The sequence below is a fragment of the Geotrypetes seraphini genome, chromosome 6 (assembly GCF_902459505.1).
Source record: "Geotrypetes seraphini chromosome 6, aGeoSer1.1, whole genome shotgun sequence".
Taxonomy (NCBI): domain Eukaryota; kingdom Metazoa; phylum Chordata; class Amphibia; order Gymnophiona; family Dermophiidae; genus Geotrypetes; species Geotrypetes seraphini.
Window position 1 is genome coordinate 245,804,915 of NC_047089.1, and position 25,934 is coordinate 245,830,848.

General features: G+C 44.0%; 1 protein-coding gene across 1 annotated transcript in view; it reads left to right on the top strand.

Annotated features, from left to right (window-relative positions):
• VEGFD (vascular endothelial growth factor D) overlaps nucleotides 1-25,934 on the top strand; it is a 110,516-nt gene that overhangs the window by 74,399 nt on the left and 10,183 nt on the right. Inside the window, exon 5 of the mRNA XM_033948651.1 lies at nucleotides 17,056-17,159. Coding sequence (XP_033804542.1) covers nucleotides 17,056-17,159 — 104 coding nt within the window. The remainder of the gene's footprint in view (nucleotides 1-17,055; nucleotides 17,160-25,934) is intronic.

Below are 25,934 nucleotides of genomic sequence, written 5' to 3' on the forward strand. Positions count from 1 at the left end.
GTCATTTATAGCTAAACGGTTTTATTTAACTTTTGTGATTATAATAAACGTATCGAGGGCCTCAAACTATTACCTGGCGGGCTGCGAGTTTGAAACCACTGCTATAGGCTAAGGCTCTTTACTCCTGAATTGTGATGTCATAGAACCTTATGGTTATAGAAACATTCTAACATGATGGCAGATAAAGGCCAAATGGCCCATCCAGAGCATCCACTATCTCCTCCTCTCCCTATTGGCTAAGGCTCTTAACATTTGCATCTCCTCTTCCAATCAAGTGGAGCAGGCTTCGTCCAAGGCAAGACAAATCATGGGCTGCATACGAAGGGGTTTCATCAGTCGTAAGGCGGAAGTCATTATGCCATTGTATAGATCCATGGTGAGGCCCCACCTGGAGTACTGTGTGCAATTCTGGAGGCCGCATTATCGCAAGGATGTGCTGAGACTGGAGTCGGTGCAAAGAATGGCCACCCGGATGGTCTCGGGACTCAAGGATCTACCATACGAAAAACGGCTTGACAAATTGCAGCTATACTCGCTCGAGGAGCGCAGAGAGAGGGGGGACATGATCGAGACGTTCAAGTATCTTACGGGCCGCATCGAGGCGGAGGAAGATATCTTCTTTTTCAAGGGTCCCACGACAACAAGAGGGCATCCGTTGAAAATCAGGGGCGGGAAACTACGAGGTGACACCAGGAAATTCTTTTTCACTGAAAGAGTGGTTGATTGCTGGAATAGTCTTCCACTACAGGTGATTGAGGCCAGCAGCGTGCCTGATTTTAAGGCCAAATGGGATCGGCACATGGGATCTATTCACAGGGCAAAGGTAGGGGAGGGACATTAAGGTGGGCAGACTAGATGGGCCGTGGGCCCTTATCTGCCGTCTATTTCTATGTTTCTATGTTTATAGGCTAGTGGTCTCCAACTCCAACCCTTTGCAGGGCCACATTTTGGATTTGTCGGTACTTGGAGGGCCTCAGAAAGGATAGTTAATGTCTTATTAAAGAAATTACGATTTTGCATGAGGTAAAACTCTTTATAGTTTATAAATCTTTCCTTTTGGCTAAGTCTTAATAATAATATTGTCATTTATAGCTAAAGAGACATATGATCAAGAAACTGTTTTATTTTACTTTTGTGAGTATGATAAACATACCGAGGGCCTCAAAATAGTACCTGGCGGGCCACATGCGAGTTTGAGACTAGAGAATGACACGGTGACAAAATTCATCACCGTTCCCGTCCCCGCGGATAACCGCGGGAAATAATCCCATGTCATTTTCTAGTGTCTATTTCAACCTCGGTCCTTCTACACCAGCATTCTTCAGAGCAAAGCTTGCGGGTCAGTGGTTGTGGCCATTCATACTCTGATTCTTATGTGAGCCAAGGATAATGAAGCCATTGTGACATCACTGATGTGATTGGCTCTTAGGCACTGGTGGAATGAGGCATTATGACATCACAAGATCTGCTCTGGATACCAGAGACTGTCATTCTTCAGTGTCTATCTCAACCTCAGTCCTTCTACACCAGCATTCTTCAAAGCAAAGCTTTTGGGTCAGTGGTTGTGGCCATTTATACCCTGGTTCTTCCCTCTCTCCTTAAAGAATGACATGAAGATGATTTCCCGCGGTTATCCGCGGGGACGGGAACGGTGATGAGTTCTGTCACCGTGTCATTCTCTATTTAAGACCACTGCAATAGAGTAATCAGGTGTTTGCTCAGAAGAATCCTGATCTGTTGAACCGATTTCTCTTCCCTGGTAACACCCTGGACAGTCATTTCGCATTCAGCATTTGTTTCTTCTTGAATGTTGACATTGCCTCATGGTACCATTTCCAAATCAACAGTTGGTTGGTCAACACTTAATTCTGCTTCAGGCGACTTCATGAAAAAAACAATTTCACAGTATGTCTTTGTTTTGCCAAAGACAATTCTTTTCTCATTCTATATTCCATGACTATTGGAACAAAACAGAAGCAAATATTAATACCAGGGTGGCATGAAAAATTTGGTAAAAAAAAAAAATAAAAGCAAGTTAAACAACGTAGTCTCCATCGCGGGCTATACACTTACCTCCTCTTTTACTAAGATGGGCTAACTGATTATCGTTCGCTTAACGCTTACGCGTCCATAGAATATAATGAACGTGTTAGCGTTTAGCGTGCGCTAAATCGATTAGCGCACCTTAGTAAAAGAGGGGGGTTAGTCCAGCGAATTTCCAGTTTTTCATTCTGTGGGAAAAATAGCTTACATAAAAAACTGGAAACTCGCTGGACTAAGGCCTCTTTTTACGAAACTGCGATAGCAGTTTCTAGCGCGGGGAGCCGCGCTGAATGGCCCGCGCTGCTCCCGACACTCATTGAGTTCATCTATTTAGGAACACCCCAAAAAATTGTAAGAAAATTAAGGATAATTCAGAATACAGCTGTTTGATTGATTTATGCTTAAAAAAGAATGACCTTATTAGTCCATATTATCGTTTACTTCATTGGCTGCCTTTGGAGGGAAGAGTATTATTCAGATTTTCCTGTATCTGCTTTAAGCTGATATTGGGATTGTCTCCAGCTTACCTTTTTCCTCATTTTGTGTTGCATAGACCATCAAGAGAAACTAGAAACTTCTACTTATTTGCTTATCCAAAAATTAATGGGTGTAGATATAAGACCTTCGTAGATAGGACCCTAGCGTTTCAAGCTGGTAGGCAGCAATCTTGGTTAGGTAAATGTATTCAGCAAGCTATTTTATCGGAAATTAATTAAGACCACTTTGTTCGATAAGTTTATTACTTAGTGAGTTTTAGTACTGAAATTCAATTTTATAAATATTTGTATTTTTTACTGTATTTCACTGATTGCCCAGCTCTTTTTAATGTAAACCACCTAGAACTTTTTGGTTATGGCGGTATAAAAGAATAAAATTATTATTATTATTTAACTTTCTTTTTTTTTTTTAATTTCAAAATTTTTGTTACTAACAAAGTTAGGAATGTGGCAAATAGAAAAAAAATTTTTTTTTAATACATTTATATCTTCAAAGTAAACACATCTAACCCTCAATACTGAGAGAAAAATCTTCCAAGTTTGAAGATAATTGAAAAAATCCAAAGAAATAATTAGGACTAAATGTCCCAAAAATTACTAGGCACCATATTCTTAATTATATCCCCAATTAAAGTTAGAACAAATTGGTTTCAACTTATTTCTCGTGAGTTTGAAGAAATACTTTTAGCTGTGTGTGTGTGTGGGGGGGGGGGTTAAAATACAAAATAATTCATATTTTGTATAAGCAAGAGACACTTACACAGAAATTTCAGGAAAAGTAGCTTACGAAAAAACTGGAAACTCGCTGGACTAAGGGGTCCTTTTACAAAGGCGCGGTAGCAGTTTAACGCGCGGAATACCATGCGTTAAACCGCCTGGCGCGCTAGTTCCTAATGCCTCCATTGACGAGGCGTTAGGATTTTAGGCTGCCGCGGGGGTTAGCGCGTGATGAAATGTCCGATGCGCTAACCCCAGTAGCGCGCCATGATAAAAGGAGCCCTAAGTGTATAACCCTTGATGGAGACGACAGCCCTCTTTCGCTATGGCGCGCTAAACGCTAATGCGTGCATGTTAGTCTATGGATGCATTAGCATTTAGCACGCACTAATTCAATTAACGCACGCTAATCGGTTAGCGCACCTTAGTAAAAGAGGGAGTACGTTGTTTAACTTGCTTTGCAACCAAACTTTTCAAACCACCCTCGTAGCTTACTCAATTTGACCACTTGTGCTCCACTTGAAGTGTTTTGCTCTTATTAATTTTTCGGGTAATAATAGAGGAATTAATGAACTGAGCAGCAAATAAGTTGAAATAATACCAGGATTTCTCTTTCTACGAAGGTTCAAAGTCAATACATATATTTCTAAACAATGAGCCCTGTTTTAATACTCTTTTTGATTGCCTTCCGTTTGACTCTGTGGTACACGTCCCCCTTACTGGCTTTTTAGCGGTGTTTCATTTTTGAAAACAAGGAATATTGGAACTGTGGTTGATTTAAGAGGGGCATTTTCGATGACATCGAGTTTAGACGTTTTACGGAACACAAAGAAAAATCCGGTACCGAACATGACCATTTTCAAAACAGGAATACGTCCATCCAAGGGAGGAGGGTGGAATAACCTGTACGTAGCAGTTTTGGGAAACCCTTGCCATATTTCTGGACAGACCGGGCTGGTCTTTAACTGTCTTTTACTATTAAATCTCTACGCTACAAAAACCCAGAAAAATACACAGAACCCACACAGCAACAAGCCCTGTCAAAAGAGGATGGACTTGCAACAGACAGCACCATGAGTACCTAGCAAAAAGCAACCTTGTCAATATAACAGGCCATAAAATACCAGAAGACCCCCATTGGAAAAACTAACCCTTGGTGCTTTCCATGCAAATACCTCACTCAGCCTGAACACATGAGACGCACCTTCTAATGCAGAATAAGTGACCACAATTAAGGAACGGAAACATTTAGAGAAGAACTGAATTGATTACTAGACTGTACTACAATGCAACAATGTAAAACCAAACATCACTATTTCATAACATAAGGTTCAACACTATTAAGACATCCCAAAAAAACTGACTAAATCAGCACTTGGATGTTCTAATTGCCAGGACGTCAAAGTGCTAATGCTTTACACCGTCTTTCTGGTCATCGTGCGAAGCGTCCTAGCCGCTGAACGTCAAAAACTAAAGGTGGGTGGGTTGCTTAAGGTGTGTTCTAGGTGGGCTTTGGGCATGCTTAGACTTGGACCCTTGCGGTAATAATCAAACCTTTTCCAGGATGTCCTGGACGGAACTTAGATGTTCTGAGCTGGATTTGTTTTAAAGCGTCTAAGTGCCAAACTGACCAGATGACTAATGGAGACATTCAGTGATGACCTCCCTGGTCATCTGAATGAAACAATACACACCTGTCTCTAGAACAGCAGCACCTGGTATGGGAAGGCCTAGTACAGCTGTACACAAGTGTCTTAGGTAGCCATAAGCCATGCAAAACAGTACATTTCAGGTGGAAAGTGTGAGGCCACCAAAAACCTACTGTACTGCTATATAGGTGCCACCTGCAGCCATAAGAGCTATGGGGGGTGGTAGACTGTAGGGGTGATCCCTGCTGTACCTTTTGAAAGCCTGTAGGCCTGAAACTTAGGTCAGGCACCATCTTTTCTGTCCTGAAACATTCTGGATGTGTTTACAAGATCTGTGTGTGTTTACAGCCGAGGACATTTATCATCATAAGAATTGCCACTGCTGGGTCAGACCAGTGGTCCATTGTGCCCACCAGTCCACTCACGTGCCCTAACTGAGACTAGCCCTACCTGCGTACGTTCTGGTTCATCAGGAACTTGTCTAACTTTGTCTTGAATCCCTGGAGGGTGTTTTCCCCTATAACAGCATCTGGAAGAGCGTTCCAGATTTCTACCACTCTCTGGGTGAAGAAGAACTTCCTTACGTTTGTATGGAATCTATCCCCTTTCCAAGTTTCCAAGTTTATTAATAAATTTGATAAATTGCTTATTAGAATTACTAAGCGATGTACAAAGTCAAAATATAATATAGTAAAAAGAAACAAACAATTTAACAATACATTTTCATAGAAAACAAACATGAGTAGGGAGGGAAAGAGTAAAAGTTACAATTTTCAATTTATGGTAGAAAAATGGAAAAAACAAGAGGGTAGGGGTAGTTAAATCACATCATGATTTAAAATCTCACTGAAAATTAAATATTAAAAGCATCTTTAAATAGGTAAGATTTTAAAAGTTTTTTAAAAATTATGACGTCTTTTTCATTTCTAATATATTGTGGTAGGGCATTCCACCATTGTGGTCCCATCACCGAGAATATGTCAGATCTTCTTGTTCCAATAATTTTTAGAGAGGGGACTGTAAGGAGATTATGGCCAGATGAACGGAGTGAGCGTTGAGTATTGTGTGGTATTAATAGTCTAGATATAAATTGAGGTTCGTTGAAGGCTAGAGTTTTAAAGATAAGCAGCATTACTTTGAAGGTGATTCTGTGATCAATTGGAAGCCAATGGGCGTCTATTAACAATGATGAAACATGATCGTATTTCCTAGCGTTATATATTAATTTAGTAGCAGTGTTTTGTATCAGCTGAAGTCTCCTTTTTTCTTTCTGTGTAATGTTAAGAAAAAGTGCATTACAGTAGTCGAGTCTTGCTACGATTAAAGAATGAATTAGTATCTTGATAGAGTTTGGAGTCAGAAATTTGACGATTGACCGGATCAAACGTAGTTTAAAAAAGCAATTTTTGACAGTGAACGAAATATGTTCATGGTAAAGCAGTTTATTTCCATTTTAGAGAGAGTGCCCTCTCGTTCTCCCTGCCTTGGAGAAGGTGAACAACCTGTCCTTATCTACTAAGTCCATTCCCTTCAGTACCTTGAATGTTTCGATCATGTCTCGTCTCAATCTCCTCTGTTCGAGGGAGAAAAGGCCCAGTTTCTCTAATCTTTCACTGTACGGCAACTCATCCAGCCCTTTAACCATTTTAGTCATTCTTGTCTGGACCCTTTCGAGTAGTATTGTGTCCTTCATGTACGGCAACCAGTGCTGGATGCAGTACTCCAGGTGAGGGCGCACCATGGCCCGGTACAGCGGCATGATAACATTCTCCGATCTGTTCGTGATCCCCTTCTTTATCATTCCTAGCATTCTGTTTGCCCTTTTCGCCGCCGCCACACATTGCATGGATGGCTTCATCGACTTGTCGATCATAACTCCCAAGTCTCTTTCCTGGGAGGTCTCTCCAAGTACCGCCCCAGACATCCTGTATTCGTGCATGAGATTTTTGTTACCTACATGCATCACTTTACACTTATCCACATTAAACCTCATCTGCCATGTTGATGCCCATTCCTCAAGCCTGATTATATCACATTGCAGATCTTTGCAATCCCCCTGTGTCTTCACTACTCTGATTAACTTCATATCGTCTGCAAATTTAATCACCTCACTCGTCGTACCAATATCCAGATCGTTTATAAAGATGTTGAAGAGCATGGGTCCAAGCACCGGGCCCTGCGGCACCCCACTGGTGACGTTCTTCCAGTCCGAGTATTGTCCATTTATCCCCATTCTCTGTTTCCTATGCTCTAGCCAGTTTTTAATCCACGTGAGTATTTCACCCTCGAGTCCAGTTCTGAGCTTGTGGAGCTCTTGCTTTACAGGGACAATATCTGGCAGAAGAAGAATCTGCGAGGTCGTTCCTGCTCTCGGAGAGTGAGGAAGACAGAGAGACGATTTGTGTTTGGGACGCCGCTCAACTTGATCTCTGATTTATGACCTGTTGTTCCAGAGTACGGGCAACTGATTGTTCTGGCTGCTACTGAAGTGAAAATACCTTGTGCCATAACACCTATCCTGACTGGACTTTTGTGGCTTGCTATACACTTGTAGCTTAAGAAGAGTGGAATCTTTCCCATTTCCCACCATGCGAGCTGACGTTAGCAGGACCCAAGGGTGAGGCAGTGGATTTATCTCTAAGTTCTGTTGGGGTTAGATAAAGTTATCTTTGCTTTGCTAAGGATATGGTTTTTCCGGGACCATCGGTGTGCAATCAAACTATTTCAGCTGTGCTGCTTGTATTCTTTTATCGGGAATTATAGTTTGTTTACATAAGAATATATATTGTGTGATAACTATGCATATTTTATGTTTATGGTTGCAGAGTACAGCATCTGACGATAGACGGATGCTGTACTATTTGACCACAAATCAACAAAACAATACAAAAATCATTCGCGGTCATGAGAAACTTGAGGCAAGTTCCGAAAATTCTTCAACAGAATACAATTCCAGCTCTTGGTTTAGTCCCTAGTCCTAGGTCTTATAGACTACTGCAACTTACTCTATCTCCCCTGTCCTATAACCATGATAAAACATTACTTTTTCCATGGAAAGAAACTCCTAAAATCAGTGCACCCATCACAATAAAAAATATTCCTTTACAAGTAGTCAATAGTATTAAGATCCTAGGAGTTATATTTGACAGCAAATTAACCTTTCATGAGCATATAGGCAGTATAGTCAAATCTTCATTCTATAGACTCCGCCAAATTCGTTCCTTGTCGCAATATCTTTGTTCTAAATCATTAAATATTCTTATACATTCATTAATAATTTCCAAATTGGATTATTGCAATGCACTTTTTAAGGGAATTGCACAAAATGAAATAAGACGGTTACAAATAATACAAAATACTGCCATTAAATTAATAAAAAAAAATAATAATAATTTGATCATGTAACGCCGCTTCTTAAGAACGCCCACTGGCTTCCAGTAACCCATAGAATTACATATAAAATATGTCTATTGACTTTTAAAGCAATGTTGTTTAAAACTCCTGCTTTTATCTATAGAACCCTGATTCCCTATTCCACAAATAGAGTTTTGCGATCTAACGAACAGCATTTACTGACAATTCCATCTCTTAAAATTATAAATACTAGAAGACAATTCATCTTTTCTGTTACTGCTCCACAAATGTGGAACTCCTTGCCAATCTTCCTAAGAAAAGAGCACGATATTGATAAATTTAAGATTAATTTAAAAACGTTCCTTTTCAAAGACGCTTTTGATTAATAACTTTTAATCTGGAACACAATGATTCAATATTTAAAGAAAATAAATTCCTACCTTATGTTTTTGCCCAACCTCCTTTTAATTATATTTTGTAGTTCTTATCCCTTTTTTCCCTAAATTCATGTCATGTCATGTTTTTTTGTCTCTTTTACATTTATTTTTACTATTATGTATAATTAATGTTTTAATTTTTGTTTTTAAGATTGTAATATTAACTAACTCTATTTATATATATGTATGTTCATCGCTTTGAAAAATGACAAAGCGATTAATCAAAAATTTTAATAAACTTGAAACTTGAACTACAAACAGTTCAAAACTCAGCGCTAAGATTTATCTATTCACTGAGCAAACACGACCACATTACGGCGGCATACCTCAACTCACACTGGCTCCCAATACAAGCAAGAGTACAATTCAAATTCTACTACCTACTATTTAAAACCAGAAACGGAGATAGCCCAGCCTACCTAAACATACCGCTTAATCCAAACTACCTCAAACAGACATAGGAGAACCCACAAACTGTTCTCGCATCCCCCAATCAGAGACGTCAAACGAAAAAAAAAACAACAACTGTACGACGGCCTTCTAGCCACCCAAGCGGCAAAACTGGACTACCGACTCTACAATTTACCGATAACGACTCCAGACAACAAATCGTTCAGAAAAGAAATAAAAACCACGCTATTCAAGAAATCCTTGAAGACAAACTAACACCGCAAGACTCGTCCCAGTTCTCTAAAACAACCCGCTGTACTCTTCAATCCCTCTAGAAATGGCCAGATAACTTCTTTTGGAATCCGCCTTGATCCGCAAGTGTAATGTAAGACTTGTTATACCTCTCTAGCATATCGCAGACCTAAACGGTTTGCAATGCAAATAATTAAAGAAAGGAACTCCATTGAAATAGGAAAGATAGAGGTAAATTCAGTGACGATGAAGACAAAGACTACATTTTAAGAAAAAGAAGAAATAGAAACCAAAATCAAGTAGCAGGCAATTACAGATTATAAATTTAAAGTAAAATAAACTCGGTCCAAATTTTACTCCAGTCCAGTGAAGACAAAGGTCTTCTTTTACTAAGGTGCGCTAGCGTTTTTAGCGCACGCAGGATTTTAGCGTGCGCTAAACCCACGCTACGCTTCTAGAACTAACGCCAGCTCAATGCTGGCGTTAAGGTCTAGTGCGCGCTATTCCGCGCCTTAAGGCCCTAACGCACCTTTGTAAAAGGAGCCCAAAGAGATGCAGCCGGCACAATGAACCTCCGATGCGGGCCGACCGCAGCCCTCCCATTCGATGCCGGGAAAGTATGGCATGACTTGCAAGTATGACTTGCAAGCCCAAACAACTACCCGACAGCCTCTCGCCACACACAATGGCGTCCCTCCGACGAACGGGCTAACCTCAAGGCAGGACGACGGCTCCTTTGGCCGCACACGTTGGGGTCCTTCAGGGGCCGTCCTCTCGTCAGAAGCACTGCCTCTGAGCTCACTCTGATGGGCCGTCCTCCTTTTCCGATTCCCTAGGGCTCCTTTTACTAAGCTGCGTTAGGGCTTTAACACGCGGAATAGCACACGCTAGACGCTAACGCCAGCATTGAGCTGGCGTTAGTTCTAGCCGCATAGCGCAGGATTAGCGCACATGCTAATCTGCTGCATGCACTAAAAACGCTAGCGCACCTTAGTAAAAGATAATGCGCCTGTTTAACTTTCAAAATCCTACCCAGTATCCTCCCTCCCTTTATCCCTCTTTCTTGGAATTCCTCAAACCCTAATACCACCAGATCCTCTCACAAATTAAAACTATCCTTCCCCTCGCTAAAAGGGACCTCCCTCCACTTCAAAATCACTGAGCTCTGGAACAACCTTACCTCCCCTCTTCGGAACTTGAGCTCTCTCCAAGTTTTCCGCAAACATCTGAAAACCTGGCTTTTCTCAAAAAATGTAAGTCTCCCTCCAACTTAGGAATCAAGGAAACTCTTATATCTTGACATCCCAAGTCCTGTAAATTTTCTTCACACTTCTACCTCTAACCCTCTGTTGTAGTTCCTTCCTATTTCTCCTACTGTAAACCGCGTCGAGCTCTACGAACGTGGAGATGATGCGGTATACAAACCTAAGGATTAGATTAGATTAGTGTAATGTATGTAATACCTACTGTTTGTTCATTTGTATGACACTGTTTTAGATTAAAAATCAATAAAGATTAATAGAGTGATTACATAATTACTAACTGTGTGCTGATATATTTGCAGAGATATTTGTGCATAATTATTAGTCCATTATTCTATACAGCTTGCCATATATTATTCTTTAATTTTTATAATGAGATACATTTCAGATATTCTCTGGTCTCATACTTTCCAATAAGATTGCAAATGTCTGAATTGCTGGGATTTACATTATGTGTAGGGCACCCTAGACCCGAGGGCAGTGCAAACTCGTATTTCTCTTTGCCGGACAGTTTTATTATGCCTAATTAGCTTTTCAAGACAGGTGGGTTTAGTGGGTTTGGGGGGAGTTTTGGAGGGCTTGGCATAAATTATAAGGGGTATCTGGTGAGATGTACATCCAATGCCCTCTGCTCTGTTGGGATGTCCGTGTGGCCAGTCCGTTACAATGCTGGCCCCTCCCATGTCCAAATGGTCTGGATTTGGACGTTTTGAACTTGGACATTTTCTGGTCAAAAATGACAAAGTTGGGGCATCCTAAGATTGGACATCCTGGTGGCCAAGACACCTAATAAGGCGATTTCCCCCCCCCCAAAATTGGATGTCTAACGATTTTGCTGGTTTCAAAAGATGGCCGTTTGTCCGCCTCCGGCTTTGCGCATCTTGCAGGAAATGTTCAAAGTCGGACTAAGACATCCTATCAAAAATAGCCCTCCATGTATATGAAAAATAAATTAAAATGAAAACTAGAAACAAAATACAATTCAGGCATCAACAACCCCAAGCACCAGGTCACCGTGGCACTTACAAATTACAGCCTCTGTGCCCCCACCAGTTTGCTAAGCACTGCTGTGGAGCAACAGACAGTGAGGGGAGTTACACTGATCATTTTCTGACTGGGGCTGAGGCAGAGGTCCACAACCCAGTTCCCGGGACGTACCTTGGCATTCTGGTTTTCTGGACATCCATCACGAAGGCACGTGGGAGGTTTGCATATAACAAAGGTAACGCATGCAAAGCTCTCATGTGTCTCGAGGAGTAGGAAAAGAAACAAATCAAGCCAAATACACATTACAAAAACATAATCAAATGGTTCCAAACCAAAGGCAATCCGGTAATTTTGTTCCGTAACCCAGTCCCCAGGATATACCTTGGCACCGGGGTTTAAGAAAGGATTGGACAATTTCCTGCTGAAAAAGGGGATAGAAGGGTATAGATAGAGGTTTACTGCACAGGTCCTGGACCTGTTGGGCCGCCGCGTGAGCGGACTGCTGGGCACGATGGACCCCAGGTCTGACCCAGCGGAGGCATTGCTTATGTTCTTATGTTCTTACAACAGATATAGGCCAAATGGCCTATTCAGTCTGCCAATCGGTAGCAACTGCTATCTCCTCCTCTCCCTAAGAGATCTCACGTGCCTGTCCCATGCTTTCTTGAATTCAGAAAGAATCTTTGTCTCCACCACCTCTACTGGAAGACTATTTCACGCATCCTCCACCCTTTTTGTAAAAAAGTATATCCTTAGATGACTCCTGAGCCTATCGCCTCTTAATTTCATTCTATGCCTTCTTATTCTGGAGTTTTCCTTCATTTGAAAATGGCTCACCTCTTGTACGTTAATGCCTCGGAGATATTTATGACCCTTGATGCAGCTCACTTTGGCATTTTCCGGACATCCATCACAAAGGCACCTGGGAGGTGTATGCATAAAACAAAGGCAATGTATGCAAATCTCTCATGTGCATTCACTGTCGGTGTCCCAAGGTGTAGGTGAGGAAACAAATCAAGTGCAAAAGCACAATCAAATGTTTCGAAAGAGAAGCCAAGCCAAGAAACAAAATCAAACGTTTCAAAACAGACACCAAGCCCAATGCAATCCAATAATTTAACTTTCTGTTCCTCAACCCAGTTCCCAGGATGTTGGAGGTACATACAGACATCTAGCCAAAAGGCGTTAATCTTGCACAAGATCACAAAGCCGTGCGCCAAAGAGTTATCAACTCGGTAACATTTAAGGCCTTTGGGCCTAGTAGCACACCCAAAACGGAAGGCCTGTTTCTGGGAAACTTATCCCCTATGAAGAACTCTAAATTGGCATTCCTGGAGCTCCGAGCTTTGCACAACCCGGGGAATCAGCCGCACCAGAGGAGACGGAGACGCCAAACGAGGGCGCCATGAGGACAGCAACTGCTGAGAATCTCTCCGAGGTTGCAAAGCCACTAGTTCGCATTCATTTTTAATGTTTAATACCCGATCTGAGCAAGCAGGTCAAGACGGTTTACAAAATTGAGTAGTATGTATAAGCTTGAAGTCTTTAGGTGGCCCTCGGAGCTTTCTCATATTCATACACAGGGCCGGATTTTCCTATAGGCTAACTAGGCTTCAGCCTAGGGCCTCAAGATCAAGAGGGGCCTACATTCAAATTGTTAGCAAAATTAAAATTACACTATTCTAAAAACAGTGAACACTAAAACACTGAACCGAAAATAAGGAGAAATTCTACGCTTTGGGATCGGAACCGGCTCCTGCCGCAACGGGGCGCCGACTCGGCTTCTCCCTTTCTTTTTCTCGCCCTGGGAGGAGGATTGGGGAGGGAAAGACGTCAGTCCAGAAACAGCTGGGCAAAGCCCAGCCCCGCGGGGAGAGAGGCAAAACGTGGATCCGTCAGGACAGGGCGGCCCAGACTGGCATCGGGGGGGGGGGGGAGGAATTTCAGTGGAAGGGGGATGGGAAGCAGGCAGGCTGGCATCGGAGGGGGGTGAGGGGGGTTAATGGAAGGCAGGCAGGCAGGATGGCATGAGAGGGTGTTCAATGGAAGGGGGATGGGAGGCAGGCGGGCATCGGAGGAGGGGTGAGGTGAGGAAGGACGCACTGGGGGCACTATGGACATAGGAAGGGGCAATGTTGTGTGTTATGTTTGATTAGTTATTGTTACAAGTACTATATATGGTGCTGACAATAAATGTCCAAATAAGTGTTCTCGACTTTTTTTTATTTATTGTCCGTGTCACATTTTTTATAAAGGTTAGTACCAATAACAACATGTTTCATTTAACATATTAATCTATATCACAGTAATGATGTATTTTATTATCTCTCATGTAATTTACAAACTTAAAAATGGGAGGTGAAAGGGCCTCATAAGTGGAATAGCCTAGGGCCTCTTTTCATCTAAATCCGGCCCTGTTCATACATGTGGATTTTTTTTTTCATAGAAAAGGTTGGAGGCCACTGACCTAATCAAAAGACTAGATTTTGTAAGAAGGCGTCTTAATTTCACATTCTGGTGGGCAAATCTATATTCGGTGTATAAATATGAAAAAAATGAATGCTGATTTATCAGGGAACACAAAAATATTCAAATTAGTGTGGGGTCCATTGATGCAGTTTTATTTTATTGATATATTATTTGCACATCCAGGGATTGGACGGGGGGGGGGGGGGGGGTACATGTTTATGTGATTCTTTGATTTTTCTTTGACGGTTGGGAAGGGAGGGGGTATTTTTGAGTACTGACAAACTGTTTCTGAATGTTTATAAGTGCTTAATTCTTATGGTTGTGACATGTATGTTATAATGTACTTTTTGTAAGATCTGAAAATTTAATAAAGATTTAAAAAAAAAAAAAAAGAAGGTGTTAGGAATCAATCAAGGGAACCTAAACGGGAAAGAAGATGGTAAGCATACACAGTGGCGTAGCGAGGGTAAATGGTGGCGGTGGCACCCCTCCCCCACCTTCTTCTACGCTTCCCCCCCCCCACGCTCTTTACTGACCCTCCCTTCCCTTTTTAATTTTCCAGGTGAGAGCAACAGCGTTGTGTCGGCTATCTGTAACCAGTTAAGGGTCTCCATTCACAGTAATCACTTATGGATTCTGTAGCACCATCGTCGGTTCATCTTTTATACTTTCCACCTTGAATCTCATGTACTGACTAAATGTATCTTTATGGTAACCCACTTGTATCCCATGTACTGACAAAATGAATCTTTAATATAAACCACTTGCATCCCTTGTACTGTCAAATGTATCTTTATTGTAAACCGCTTCGAACTTCACGGTATAGCAGTATATAAGAAATAAATTATTATTATTTTCTTTCCTTTTGCAATTTAATACAGACTTTGCTTTGTTTCTAAATATCAGACGTTACATTACATTACTGACCTCTATTCCGCCCGTACCTTGCAGTTCTGGGCGGATTACAAAAGAGACATCTGGACATTTCCAGGAGAATTACAAGAAGATTGATGAATTACAGTTGAGGGAATTATACACGGAGGGGACTCCAGGGTTAGAGTTAGAACATCTGGATACATTTTTTTGAATAGTTGGGTTTTGATTTCTTGACGAAAAGATTTGAAGTCGTTTGTTGTTATCAAACCTTTTCGTCAAGAAATCAAAACCCAACTATTCAAAAAAAAGAAAGTCTGCTTTGGTTCTCTCGCACGAGTCCTGGGAAAGAGACCTAAAGGCATGTCATTTTAAAAACAGGCAGGGCCAGCATTACGGAGCTTCAAACAGGAAGATTGTGTTAGACCCCCCCCCCCCCCCCAACGCCACAAGGAGACCCAAACCTACCTGAAGCTGTAGGAGATACAGCCTGCTGGTGGGCTCTTCGGCCTCATGCTGAATATGTGCGTTGGGCCCCAACACGTGTAACCCTGACCCTAGAAAGAGGAATATTCTTTTAGGCAGAAGCTCAGCAGTCCTGCTTCCGTGTTTTGTACCCTGGTGCTAAGAAATTGCCAAAATGTGTATCTAGGTCAGGGGCTCTCAACCCAGTTCTCAGGGGCACACTTTTTCAAGATACCCACAATGAATACGTATGAGAGAAATTTGCATACACTACCCACACTGTATGCAAATCTCATGAATATTCATTGTGGGTATCCTGAAAACCTGACTAGCTAGGTGGGCCCTGAGGACTGGGTATATGTGTAGCAACCTAGGAATTAGAGAATGACATGGTGACAAAATTCATCACCGTTACCGTCCCCACAGGAAATAATCCCATGTCATTTTCTAGTGTCTATTTCAACCTCGGTCCTTCTACACCAGCATTCTTCAAAGCAAAGCTTGCGGGTCAGTGGTTGTGGCCATTCATACTCTGATTCTTATGTGAGCCAAGGATAATGAAGCCATTGTGACATCACTGATGTGATTGGCTCTTAGGCACTGGTGGAATGAGGCATTATGACATCACAATATCTGCTCTGGATACCAGAGACTGTCATTCTTCAGTGTCTGTTTCAACCTCAGTCCTTCTACACTAGCATTCTTCAAAGCAAAGCTTGTGGGTCAGTGGTTGTGGCCATTCATACTCTGATTCTTATGTGAGCCAAGGATAATGAAGCCATTGTGACATCACTGATGTGATTGGCTCTTAGGCACTGGTGGAATGAGGCATTATGACATCACAATATCTGCTCTGGAGACCAGAGACTGTCATTCTTCAGTGTCTATCTCAACCTCAGTCCTTCTACACCAGCATTCTTCAAAGCAAAGCTTGTGGGTCAGTGGTTGTGGCCATTCATACTCTGATTCTTCCCTCTCTCTTTAAAGAATGACATGAAGATGGGCTCCCGCGGTTATCCGTGGGGACGGGAACGGTGATGAATTTTGTCACCGTGTCATTCTCTACTAGGAATACAGTTGCATGACACTATAACACACAGTAGGAGAGACTGTGCACTTGGAAAATTGGGTAAGCTCAATGGTGTTGAAAGGGGGGAGGGCGGGGTGGTCCGCCCTGGACGCTGTCTTTTGGGGGGCACCAGCACCCCTCCTTCTCTCTCCTCCACTCCTTCTCACTCCTCCCCCCGCCATGCGCGTGCCTTCACTTCTCCCCCCTCCTCACCGTACCTCTGGCTCTCCACGGGCACGAGAAGCAACTCCAATCTGCTGCTCTCGCCAGCATCGGCTCTCCCTCCGACATCACTTCAGGGTCCCGCCCCTAGGAAGTGGCGTCAGAGAGAAAACCGGTGCGGGCAGCAAGTTGGTGATGCTGCTCGTGCCAGGGAAGTTTTGAAGAGGTATAGGGGAAGGAAAGGGGCGTGCATGGGGTTGGGGGCAGAGAAGGAGAGGGGGGATGGAGAAGAGAGCGGGGGAGGGGTGCCACCACTAGCTTTCTCTGCTGGTTCTTTGCTCTTCTCATGGCTACTTCAAGGTATATGAAGGCTTTGTTACTGTCAAAAGCAATGGTTTTCCATACATTGAATTATTTCTCTCATTTCAGTTGCCCACAAACCAATAAGCATTGCGCCACTGGCTGGATATGGGACAACAGAAGATGTGAATGTGTGGCAGAGAAAGCGTATCCGATGAACAGGCGCCGGGAAGGTAATCTCATAGGGGAGAGTGTGGAGCAGTGGTTAAAAGCTACAGTCTCAGCACCCTGAGGTTGTGGGTTCAAATCCATGCTGCTCCTTGTGACCTTGGGCAAGTCACTTAATCCCCCTATTGCCCCAGGTACATTAGATAGATTGTGAGCCCACCAGGACAGACAAGGAAAAAATGCTTGAGTACCTGAATAAATTCATGTAAACCCTTCTGAGCAGAGAAAACTAAATAATGTGAAAAGTTTCTGTCTCTGGGAACCAGAGCTGAGATTGTGACATCATAATGCCTCATTCCACCAATAAGAGCCAACCTCATCAGTGATGTCACAATGATTTGATTGTCCTATAGGTGGCTCACGTTTGCTACATTTTGATTTCTAGAGAGATGCAGTGGTTAGAGCTACAGCCTCAGCCCCCTGAGGTTGTGGGTTCAAACCCATGCTGCTCCTTGTGACCCTGGGCAAGTCACTTAATCCCCCCATTGCCTCAGGTACATTAGATAGATTGTGAGAGGGGAAATTGCTTGAGTACCTGAATAAATGCATGTAAACCGTTCTGAGCTCCTCTAGGAGAACAGTAGAGAAAATTGAATGAATGAATAAATAAATATTTCCTCTGCCCTCTTTGGGTCCCTTTGTATAAGAGTGCCTAAGGAAGAAGTCCAAAAAGGCAACGTAGGCACCTGTTTATTTATTTATTTTAGACATTTATATACTGCCTATCAGTTGTCTAAGCCAGTGTTTTTCAACCTTTTTACACCTATGGACCGGCAGAAATAAAATAATTATTCTGTGGACCGGCATCGGTCTGTGACCGGCGGTTGAAGAACACGGGGCTAAGTCGTGGGCCAGACCCCGCCCATCTCTACCCAATCTCCACCCCAGACCCCGCCCCCATAATAGTACTAATTGCACCTTGCACGTCCCGTGCCTCATCTGGAAGCCTTCCCTCTGACGTTGCGACGTCAGAGAGAAGGCTTCCGGTTCAGGCGCAGGACGCGCGTAGGAGCCACTGCCTGTGGCTTTGTGCACTGAATCAGTGAGGAAGAGGGAGCTGGCTCAAAGATAACGCCGCATCGATCGCACCGTGGACCGGAGGTTGAAGAACACTGTTTTGGGCCTGATGCACGTGCTGGCCCTGTGGACTAAGTCAAAAAAGATATGCAGGGGTAACTCATTCAAATCAAAATTACTGTCAAGTGGCTGAAGAGGTCAATAGAACAAAAATAAAGTCACTGCTAGTTCATCAATACACTTAAGAAACTTTTTTTTTTTTTTTTAATTTAGAACTCTGCTCAGAGACATGAAGGCTGAAAACTTGGCCTCACCTACCAATCATTGCGGTGTTCGAAAAGGATTTTTAATTTAAAGTACCTTTTAATATGCCAGCTAAAAAGCTATGCTGAAAATATAAATGCTTCCATGAATTTTATAGTTATGAAAAAAGACTTAACTTTGAATAGTGACTGGAACAGTCACTATTAAATTAAATTAAAGTTAAATTAAAAATTTAAATTAAAGTTAAATTAAAAATCCTTTTTGAACACTGCAATGATTGGTAGGTGAGGCCAAGTTTTCGGCCCTGTGGACTGGCAGGAAATATCTGTGGACCGGCCCTGGTCCATGGACCGGTGGTTGAAGAACACTGGTCTAAGCGGTTTACAATCAGGTACTCAAGCATTTTCCCTATCTTTCCCAGTGGGCTCACAAACTATCTAACGTGCCTGGGGCAATGGAGGATTGAGTGACTTGCCCAGGGTCACAAGGAACAGCGCGGGATTTGAACCCACAACCGCAGGGTGCTGAGGTTCTAACCACTAAGCCACTCCTCCTTCCTTCCCTTATAAAATAAGTTCACAGAACCAGCCCCAAAAGCGTACAAATGGCCAATATGCAAAGTTACACGTGCTCCGCAAAAGGGGTTAATGTGTGCTGGTCCATGACAACTCCGTCTCTCCTCTGCCCACACGTTGCCCCTGAGCAAGAAGACCAACTCCTGCGTAAAGATATGAAACTATAATTTTATTCAATTTACATTACATTACATTACATTAGTGATTTCTATTCCGCTTGTGCCTTGCGGTTCTAAGCGGATTACAAGTTAGAAGACTGGACATTTCCAGTATCATTGTAGTACATGTAATCAAGAATGCGTCAAGTTACAATTGTTATTCTGGACTTTTCCAGGAGAAATTGATAGCAGATAGTAGCTAGTGATAGGTTGTTTTGACAAATAGAGATAATATTGTCCGGATTCTATTGTTTAGACGAATAGAGATAATACTGTCCGGATTCAGGTGTTGCTGGTGGTGGTGGTAGGGTGGTCATGAGAGCATTTTCTAATACTTTTGTGAGGTTATGATGATGGGAAGTGTTTTTTGAAGAGATGAGTTTTGATTTCTTTTCGGAATACTTTAGTGTCTATTGATTTGGTCAGTAGATTGGTGATGGTAGTATCGATCTTTGCTGCCTGTGTCGCTAAAAGGCTGTCATATAGTTTCTTTCGTCGTGTTCCTTTGAGAGGGGGGTGAGTGAATAGGCTCTGAGTTCTCCTTAATCTGTGTGAGAGGTTACGGTGTATTCTGTTGTTTAGGTAGCTGGGTGCTGTTCCATGTAAAATGTTTTAGGCGATCGGCAGGGGTGCTGGAGGTGCAAAAACGTTGTAAGAGCCCAGACATTGCTGAAGTTGCCGAAAGTTAAAAATAAAATTCCTGCAAGTTAAATATTGTAATATTTTGAGAGAATGATGATTCCGAGTGCTAGTATACTTGAATTCAGTGATTAAAATGTAAAAACAAGGGATTTTACTTTCAAACATTTTTATTGAAGGATCAAAGTAAAACAATGATATAATACAAATAAATATTCATTACAAATAATTTCATGGATTTTTGAAAATTCAAATCCATATATTCCATTAAATACTATCATTCCTCCAAATATTTTATAAAACAAATCCGATTCCCCCCTTTCACCCCCTTCCCTTATATGTAATAACATTTTATTGAAGGAAGCAAGTAAATATATAATAGTACAAAATAGAGAATGACACGGTGGCGGTTTACCCGTGGCCACCGCATTTTAGCCGCGGGTCACCCGCCGAAAACGGGGAAGAAAACTAGCAGTCGCTGCGGCGACGGGGACAAGGCCATTCACCGCCCACGGGGCGGTGAATGGTCTTATTCCCCGCAGTGAGGCATGAAGGATCGCGCGGTCCCCGCAGCTCACACCCGCCTGCCCTATCGATTCTAGTGTTTAGCCAGCTCTCTCCCTTCTCCTCACCTTAGTTTGTAGATTTTCTTTTTCGGCGACCCGCACGCTATCAGAGAGCCGTGCACCCGCTGCTGCTCAGTTTCGATCTTCTGCTCTGACGCAACCGGAAACAGGAAGTTGCAGCAGAGCAGAAGATTGAACACTGAGCAGCCACGCGTGCGCGGCTCTTTGGGAAAGCGTGCAGGTCGCCGAAAAAGAAAACCTATAAACTAAGGTGAGGAGAAGGGAGAGAGCTGGCTAAACACTAGGATCGATTGGGCAGGCAGGTAGTGGCTGCGGGGACCGTGCGATCGCTAGTGTTCCGGGCTCAAATTGTAAGGAGGGAGTGAAAGGGAAAATGATTCTGGGCCAAGGGGATGAAGTCGGAAAGGCTTATATGGATGCAGCAGGGACGGTGACGGGGCGGTGAATGGGATGGCAGTGGCGGTGACGGGGCGGTGAAAGGGATGGCGGTGACGGTGACGGGGCGGTGAAGGGAACGGCGGTGACGGGGCGGTGCAGAGGATGGTGGGCCGGTGACGGGGCGGTGACGGGGACAGATTTTTTCCCCGTGTCATTCTCTAGTACAAAACAAATAGATATGCATTACGATTAAATTCACAATTATGATTTTCCATACATATTTCTATTAATTAATTTAAAATTCAGCGGTGATTGAGCCGCACAAATCCAGAAAGGAACCGAGCTGAAATTACAGAGCGAGAGGAAGCCCATGCTGCTCTGTGTGTGAGAAAGGGGTTGTGAGGAAAGGTGCAGAGTTTGAAAGTGAGAATAAAGAAATGTAATAGTGTTTGTGGGGTGATAACATAGGAGAAGCAAATTAGATGATTTTAAAATTGCGTTTTCTGAAGAAAGCTGAACTCGGGTAACAGACTGAGGAAACTTTTATGGGGAACTGAAGTTTTAAGGAAAAAGAATCTGAACTAATTTCTGTATAGGATACACCAGTGGTCTCAAACTCGGTTCATAGACAACGGCGCGAAAGACAAAGGCGCGCCCGGACAATTGAGCGCAGCGCGGAGGCGCGCGCCGCTCTAAATTACAGTTTTTAGGGGCTCCGACGGGGGGTTTTGTTGGGGAACCCCCACACTTTACTTAATAGACATCGCGACTGCGTTAGGGGGGGTTTGGGGTGTTGTAACCCTCCACATTTTACTGTAAACTTAACTTTTCCCTAAAAACACCCCCCCCACAACGCGGCGCGATGTCTATTAAGTAAAGTGGGGGGGTTTCCCCCCCACGCCCCCCCGTCGGAGCCCTAAAAACAGTAATTTTGAGCGGCGCGCACCTCTGCGCTGCGCTCAATTGTCTGGGCGCGCCTTTGTCCCGGCGCGCTTTTGACCTGACACCCTCAAACTCACGGCCCGGGGGTCACATGCGGCCCGCCAGATACTATTTTGAGGCTCTCGGTATGTTTATCATAATCACAAAAGTAAAATAAAAGTTTCTTGATCATATATCTCTTTATAGTTCATAAATCTTTTCTTTTGGCTAAGTCTTAATAATAATATTGTCATTTATAGCTAAAGAGTTTTACCTCATGCAAAATTTTCATTTCTTTAATAAGACATTATCCCAGGACAAGCAGGCAGCATATTCTTAACGTATGGGTGACGTCACCGACGGAGCCCCGGTACGGACCTTTTTAACTAGAAAGTTCTAGTTGGCCGCACCGCGCATGCGCGAGTGCCTTCCCGCCCGACGGAGGAGTGCGTGGTCCCCAGTTTCTTCGTTTCCGCGGAGCGAAGAAGACGCGTGTGCTTTCAACGGCTGTTGAAATCTCTCTTTTTGCCTTCCCGCTCGCGCTTTTTTTGATCTTTTTTCTCATTTTCCCTTTTGGATTCCTTTTTTCTACTTTAAAAAAAAAAAAAAAAAATTTTATCTAATTTTTTCTTTGTTTCTTCAACCGGCCCCGGCGGGGCCTGTTGTAATCATACAGACCTCCGGGTTTGATTTTGCGGAGGCCGTGTTTCCCTTCATGCCCCCCCAACCGGGCTTCAAGAAGTGCCAGCGGTGTGCACGCCCGATCTCTCTAACGGACCCACACAATTGGTGCCTGCAGTGTCTGGGTCCAGAGCAGACATTACCGGTAACTATTTTTTCTAAGGCCCTCCAAGTACCTACAAATCCAAAATGTGGCCCTGCAAAGGGTTGGAGTTGGAGACCACTGGGATACACCAAAGCAGGTTTGGTGGTGGTGTTTTAAATTTTGTGAAAATACATTATCTCTGAGAAAGAAGACAAAGAAAGTTTGGTAGCTTGAAAAAAAAAAAAAAAGAGGGCAATAAAAACGTCTCCTATTATTAGTTATTAATGTGCCAAAAAAAAGGGCAAAAGGGAGAAAATATTTTTGAAGAAGAGAACTTTTGAGGAAATTGTCTGAGACTGTCATGAGAGAAAGCTGACGTTTATTTGATTTTTAGAGGAAAAGGACAGATTCTCGGAATTGACATAAATTCAGGAGGTAACTTTAACTTTATGGAAGACTGGGATGAAGGTGGTTTGTGTGAGAATTGTTGTTTGAGCTGTGTAAGATAGTTGAAGCCACAGAACTCCAAAAGAGGAGCCTATGATTTTTGGTTCATAGACAACGGCGCGAAAGACCAAGGCGCGCCCGGACAATTGAGCGCAGCGCGGAGGCGCATGCTGCTCAAAATTACTGTTTTTAGGGGCTCCAACGGAGGGTTTTGTTGGGGAACCCCCCCACTTTACTTAATAGACATCGCGCCGGCGTTGTGGGGGGTTTGGGGGGTTGTAACCCTCCACATTTTACTGTAAACTTAACTTTTTCCCTAAAAACAGGGAAAAAGTGAAGTTTTCAGTAAAATGTGGGGGGTTACAACCCCCAAACCCCCCACAATGCCCCACAACGCGGTGCGATGTCTATTAAGTAAAGTGGGGGGTTCCCCCCCACACCCCCCCCCCGTCGGAGCCCTAAAAACAGTAATTTTGAGCGGCGCGCGCCTCCGCGCTGCACTCAATTGTCTGGGCGCGCCTTTGTCCCGGCGCGCTTTTGACCTGACACCTAATTTTTAGGTATTCTGACGAGGCAGGCTGATACCAAAAGCACACACATACAGGGAAGCAGACTGTCTCCATTTGCTTTATCTTAAGACAGTTTAAGAGGGAGAAGATTACAGATGAAGAGTATAAGACAGATGAAGCAAAGAACCAAGGCCTAGATTCACCAAGCCCATCGATCATGTCCCGACCACGTCGCGACCCCAACCCGATTCACTAACCTTCTTCCCGAGCGTATCCGCTCTGTATCCGATCCGCGCATGCAAATGAGGGGAAACAGCATGCAAAATAGGAAGGGCCTCGATTCACTAAAAAAAATTCAGGCACACCGACTGGGCTGGCCGATCCAAAAACATGCGACTGCTGCAGACTAGTCGCTTGTGCAAAAACCCTGCTCTCTGCCCCGACTCTCCTTCTCGCCCTTCCCCGCAGTGCGAACCTGTAGCTTTACCCGCGGGTTTAAAGCGGGTTAAAACCACAGACTTGCCAAGTAAAAAGTTTCCAGCTCTGTAAGCATGCGCAGAGCATCTACAGGCAAAGAAGATGGTCTGCGCATGCGTCGGGATTAGAGAATGACATGGTGGCGGTTACCCGCGGCTAGCCGCGTTTAGCCACAGGTAACCCGTCAAAACGGTGACCCAAAAAAATGGTCACCGCAAGTTCGGGGACAAGGCCATTCACCGCCCCATGGAGCGGTGAATGGTAGCACGGGGCGGCGAACAATCTTGAACGCGCGGTGACCGAGCGTTCGAACCGGCATCCCACTCTCACCCGCCGTCCGTCCATGCATCTACCTCCCTCCTTTTCCCTTACCTTTTCTTCTTAAAATGGCAATTTCTATAAGGCTAGGAGCTGTATTACAGCCGGAGCCTTGAAGTCGCTTTGCATTACCTGCTGGTAAAAGTCTCCTCTGACGCAACTTCCTGTTTCCGGTTGCATCGGAGGAGACTTCTAGCAGACAACCCAACACGGTTTCAAGGCTCCGGCTGTAATACAGCTCGTAGCCTTATAGAAATCGCCATTTTAAGAAGAAAAGGTAAGGGAAAAGGAGGGTAATGCACGGCTGGCCGGCGGGAGGGAGCTGCTGGACCGCGTGAAGGGTGCTGGGGGTGGGGGGATGGAGAGGAGACGACGCTGAAGATGGGGACGGGGACGGGGTGGTGAAGGGGACGGCAGAGATGGGGACGGGGCGGTGAAAGGGACAGCGGGGACGGGGCGGTGCAGAGGATGGTGGTCTAGGGATTGGGCGGTGAAGGGGACAGAATTTTTCCCCGTGTCATTCTCTAGTCGGGATCACTCTTCAGCGATCCGTGTGGTCGGTTTGGGGCGTGCCTCTAATCGGCCTAATTAGCATGCAGACGCGTTGTAAATCGGGCGCCCGGCCACCTCACAAATCAGATCGCCCATGGATCGGATCGGATCCGTGAGGTTAGTGAACCTAGGCCCAAGAAAGCTTGAAGTAAAGATAAAGAAAGAAGAAATTGGGCTTTTGAACACTAGAGAGAGGGATTGAGACACACTTACCTGACACTTTGGCTCCTTTTAGAAGCTGTGAATCTAATTCATGAAGAAACCTAGCTCTAGATTCACTAAAGTCAGCGATCGTTGCTAAACCGGTTTTGAGTTGTTTAGCGACGATCGGAATTGCACAAAATGGTTTTCTGCACGGTCGCTCATTCTCCAATCCAGCCATGCAAATTAGGTCATTAATATTGAAATGCTGTGTAAACTAGCAGAGCAATTGATGCTCTAACATGGCTTCGTGAGGCACAAAAAAAAAGGGATCGCTTTTAGCAATCCGAGAAAAGCAACTGACGTACCTGTCCTGAAGTTAATATATCTTTTTTTTTTTTTTTTTTTTTTTTTAATGGACATAGATGCTATGCATATGTTACACATGCACAATATCTGCCCCATTAAAAAAAAAAGTGTGAATCGAGCCGCCCCCTTCTCCCAATGATGTGCCGTCACACACCACCATCCCCCCTCCCCGATGACAACCGCAGGTCCCTGAACACCCCGAACAACAGCGACGCACCCAGAGAGACAAGAGGGATGCCCACTCCCTCCTGCATCAGCAACCTGGTTATTCATCTGGGCCACCTGAACCCTCCCAGCACTCCCCCCCCCCCGAGTCTCCCTCCGGCACCCCCTACCCTACACGAAGATCCCCCTTCCCACCACCCCATCACCAAGACCCCAAAGGACAGCCTTGGAGGGCTGGAAGGGTCAGCTCAGAACCCTCCTCCAGCTCAAGCAACCCCCCCCAGCCCCTCCCCCGTACCTCATTGTAGAAGCTGGCAAGAGGATGCCTACTCCCTCATGCCAACAGGCCCACCTCTTCTAAATGGTCCGGGAACTTCACTGCTCTGCCGGTGTCAGGCCGTCCTCTCTGTTGGGTCCTGCCTTCGCGGAAGCAGGAAGTAGGCAGGACCAGCAGTTCAATAATTGGCCCATAGTATCCCAGAAAAAGGAGGATGGAT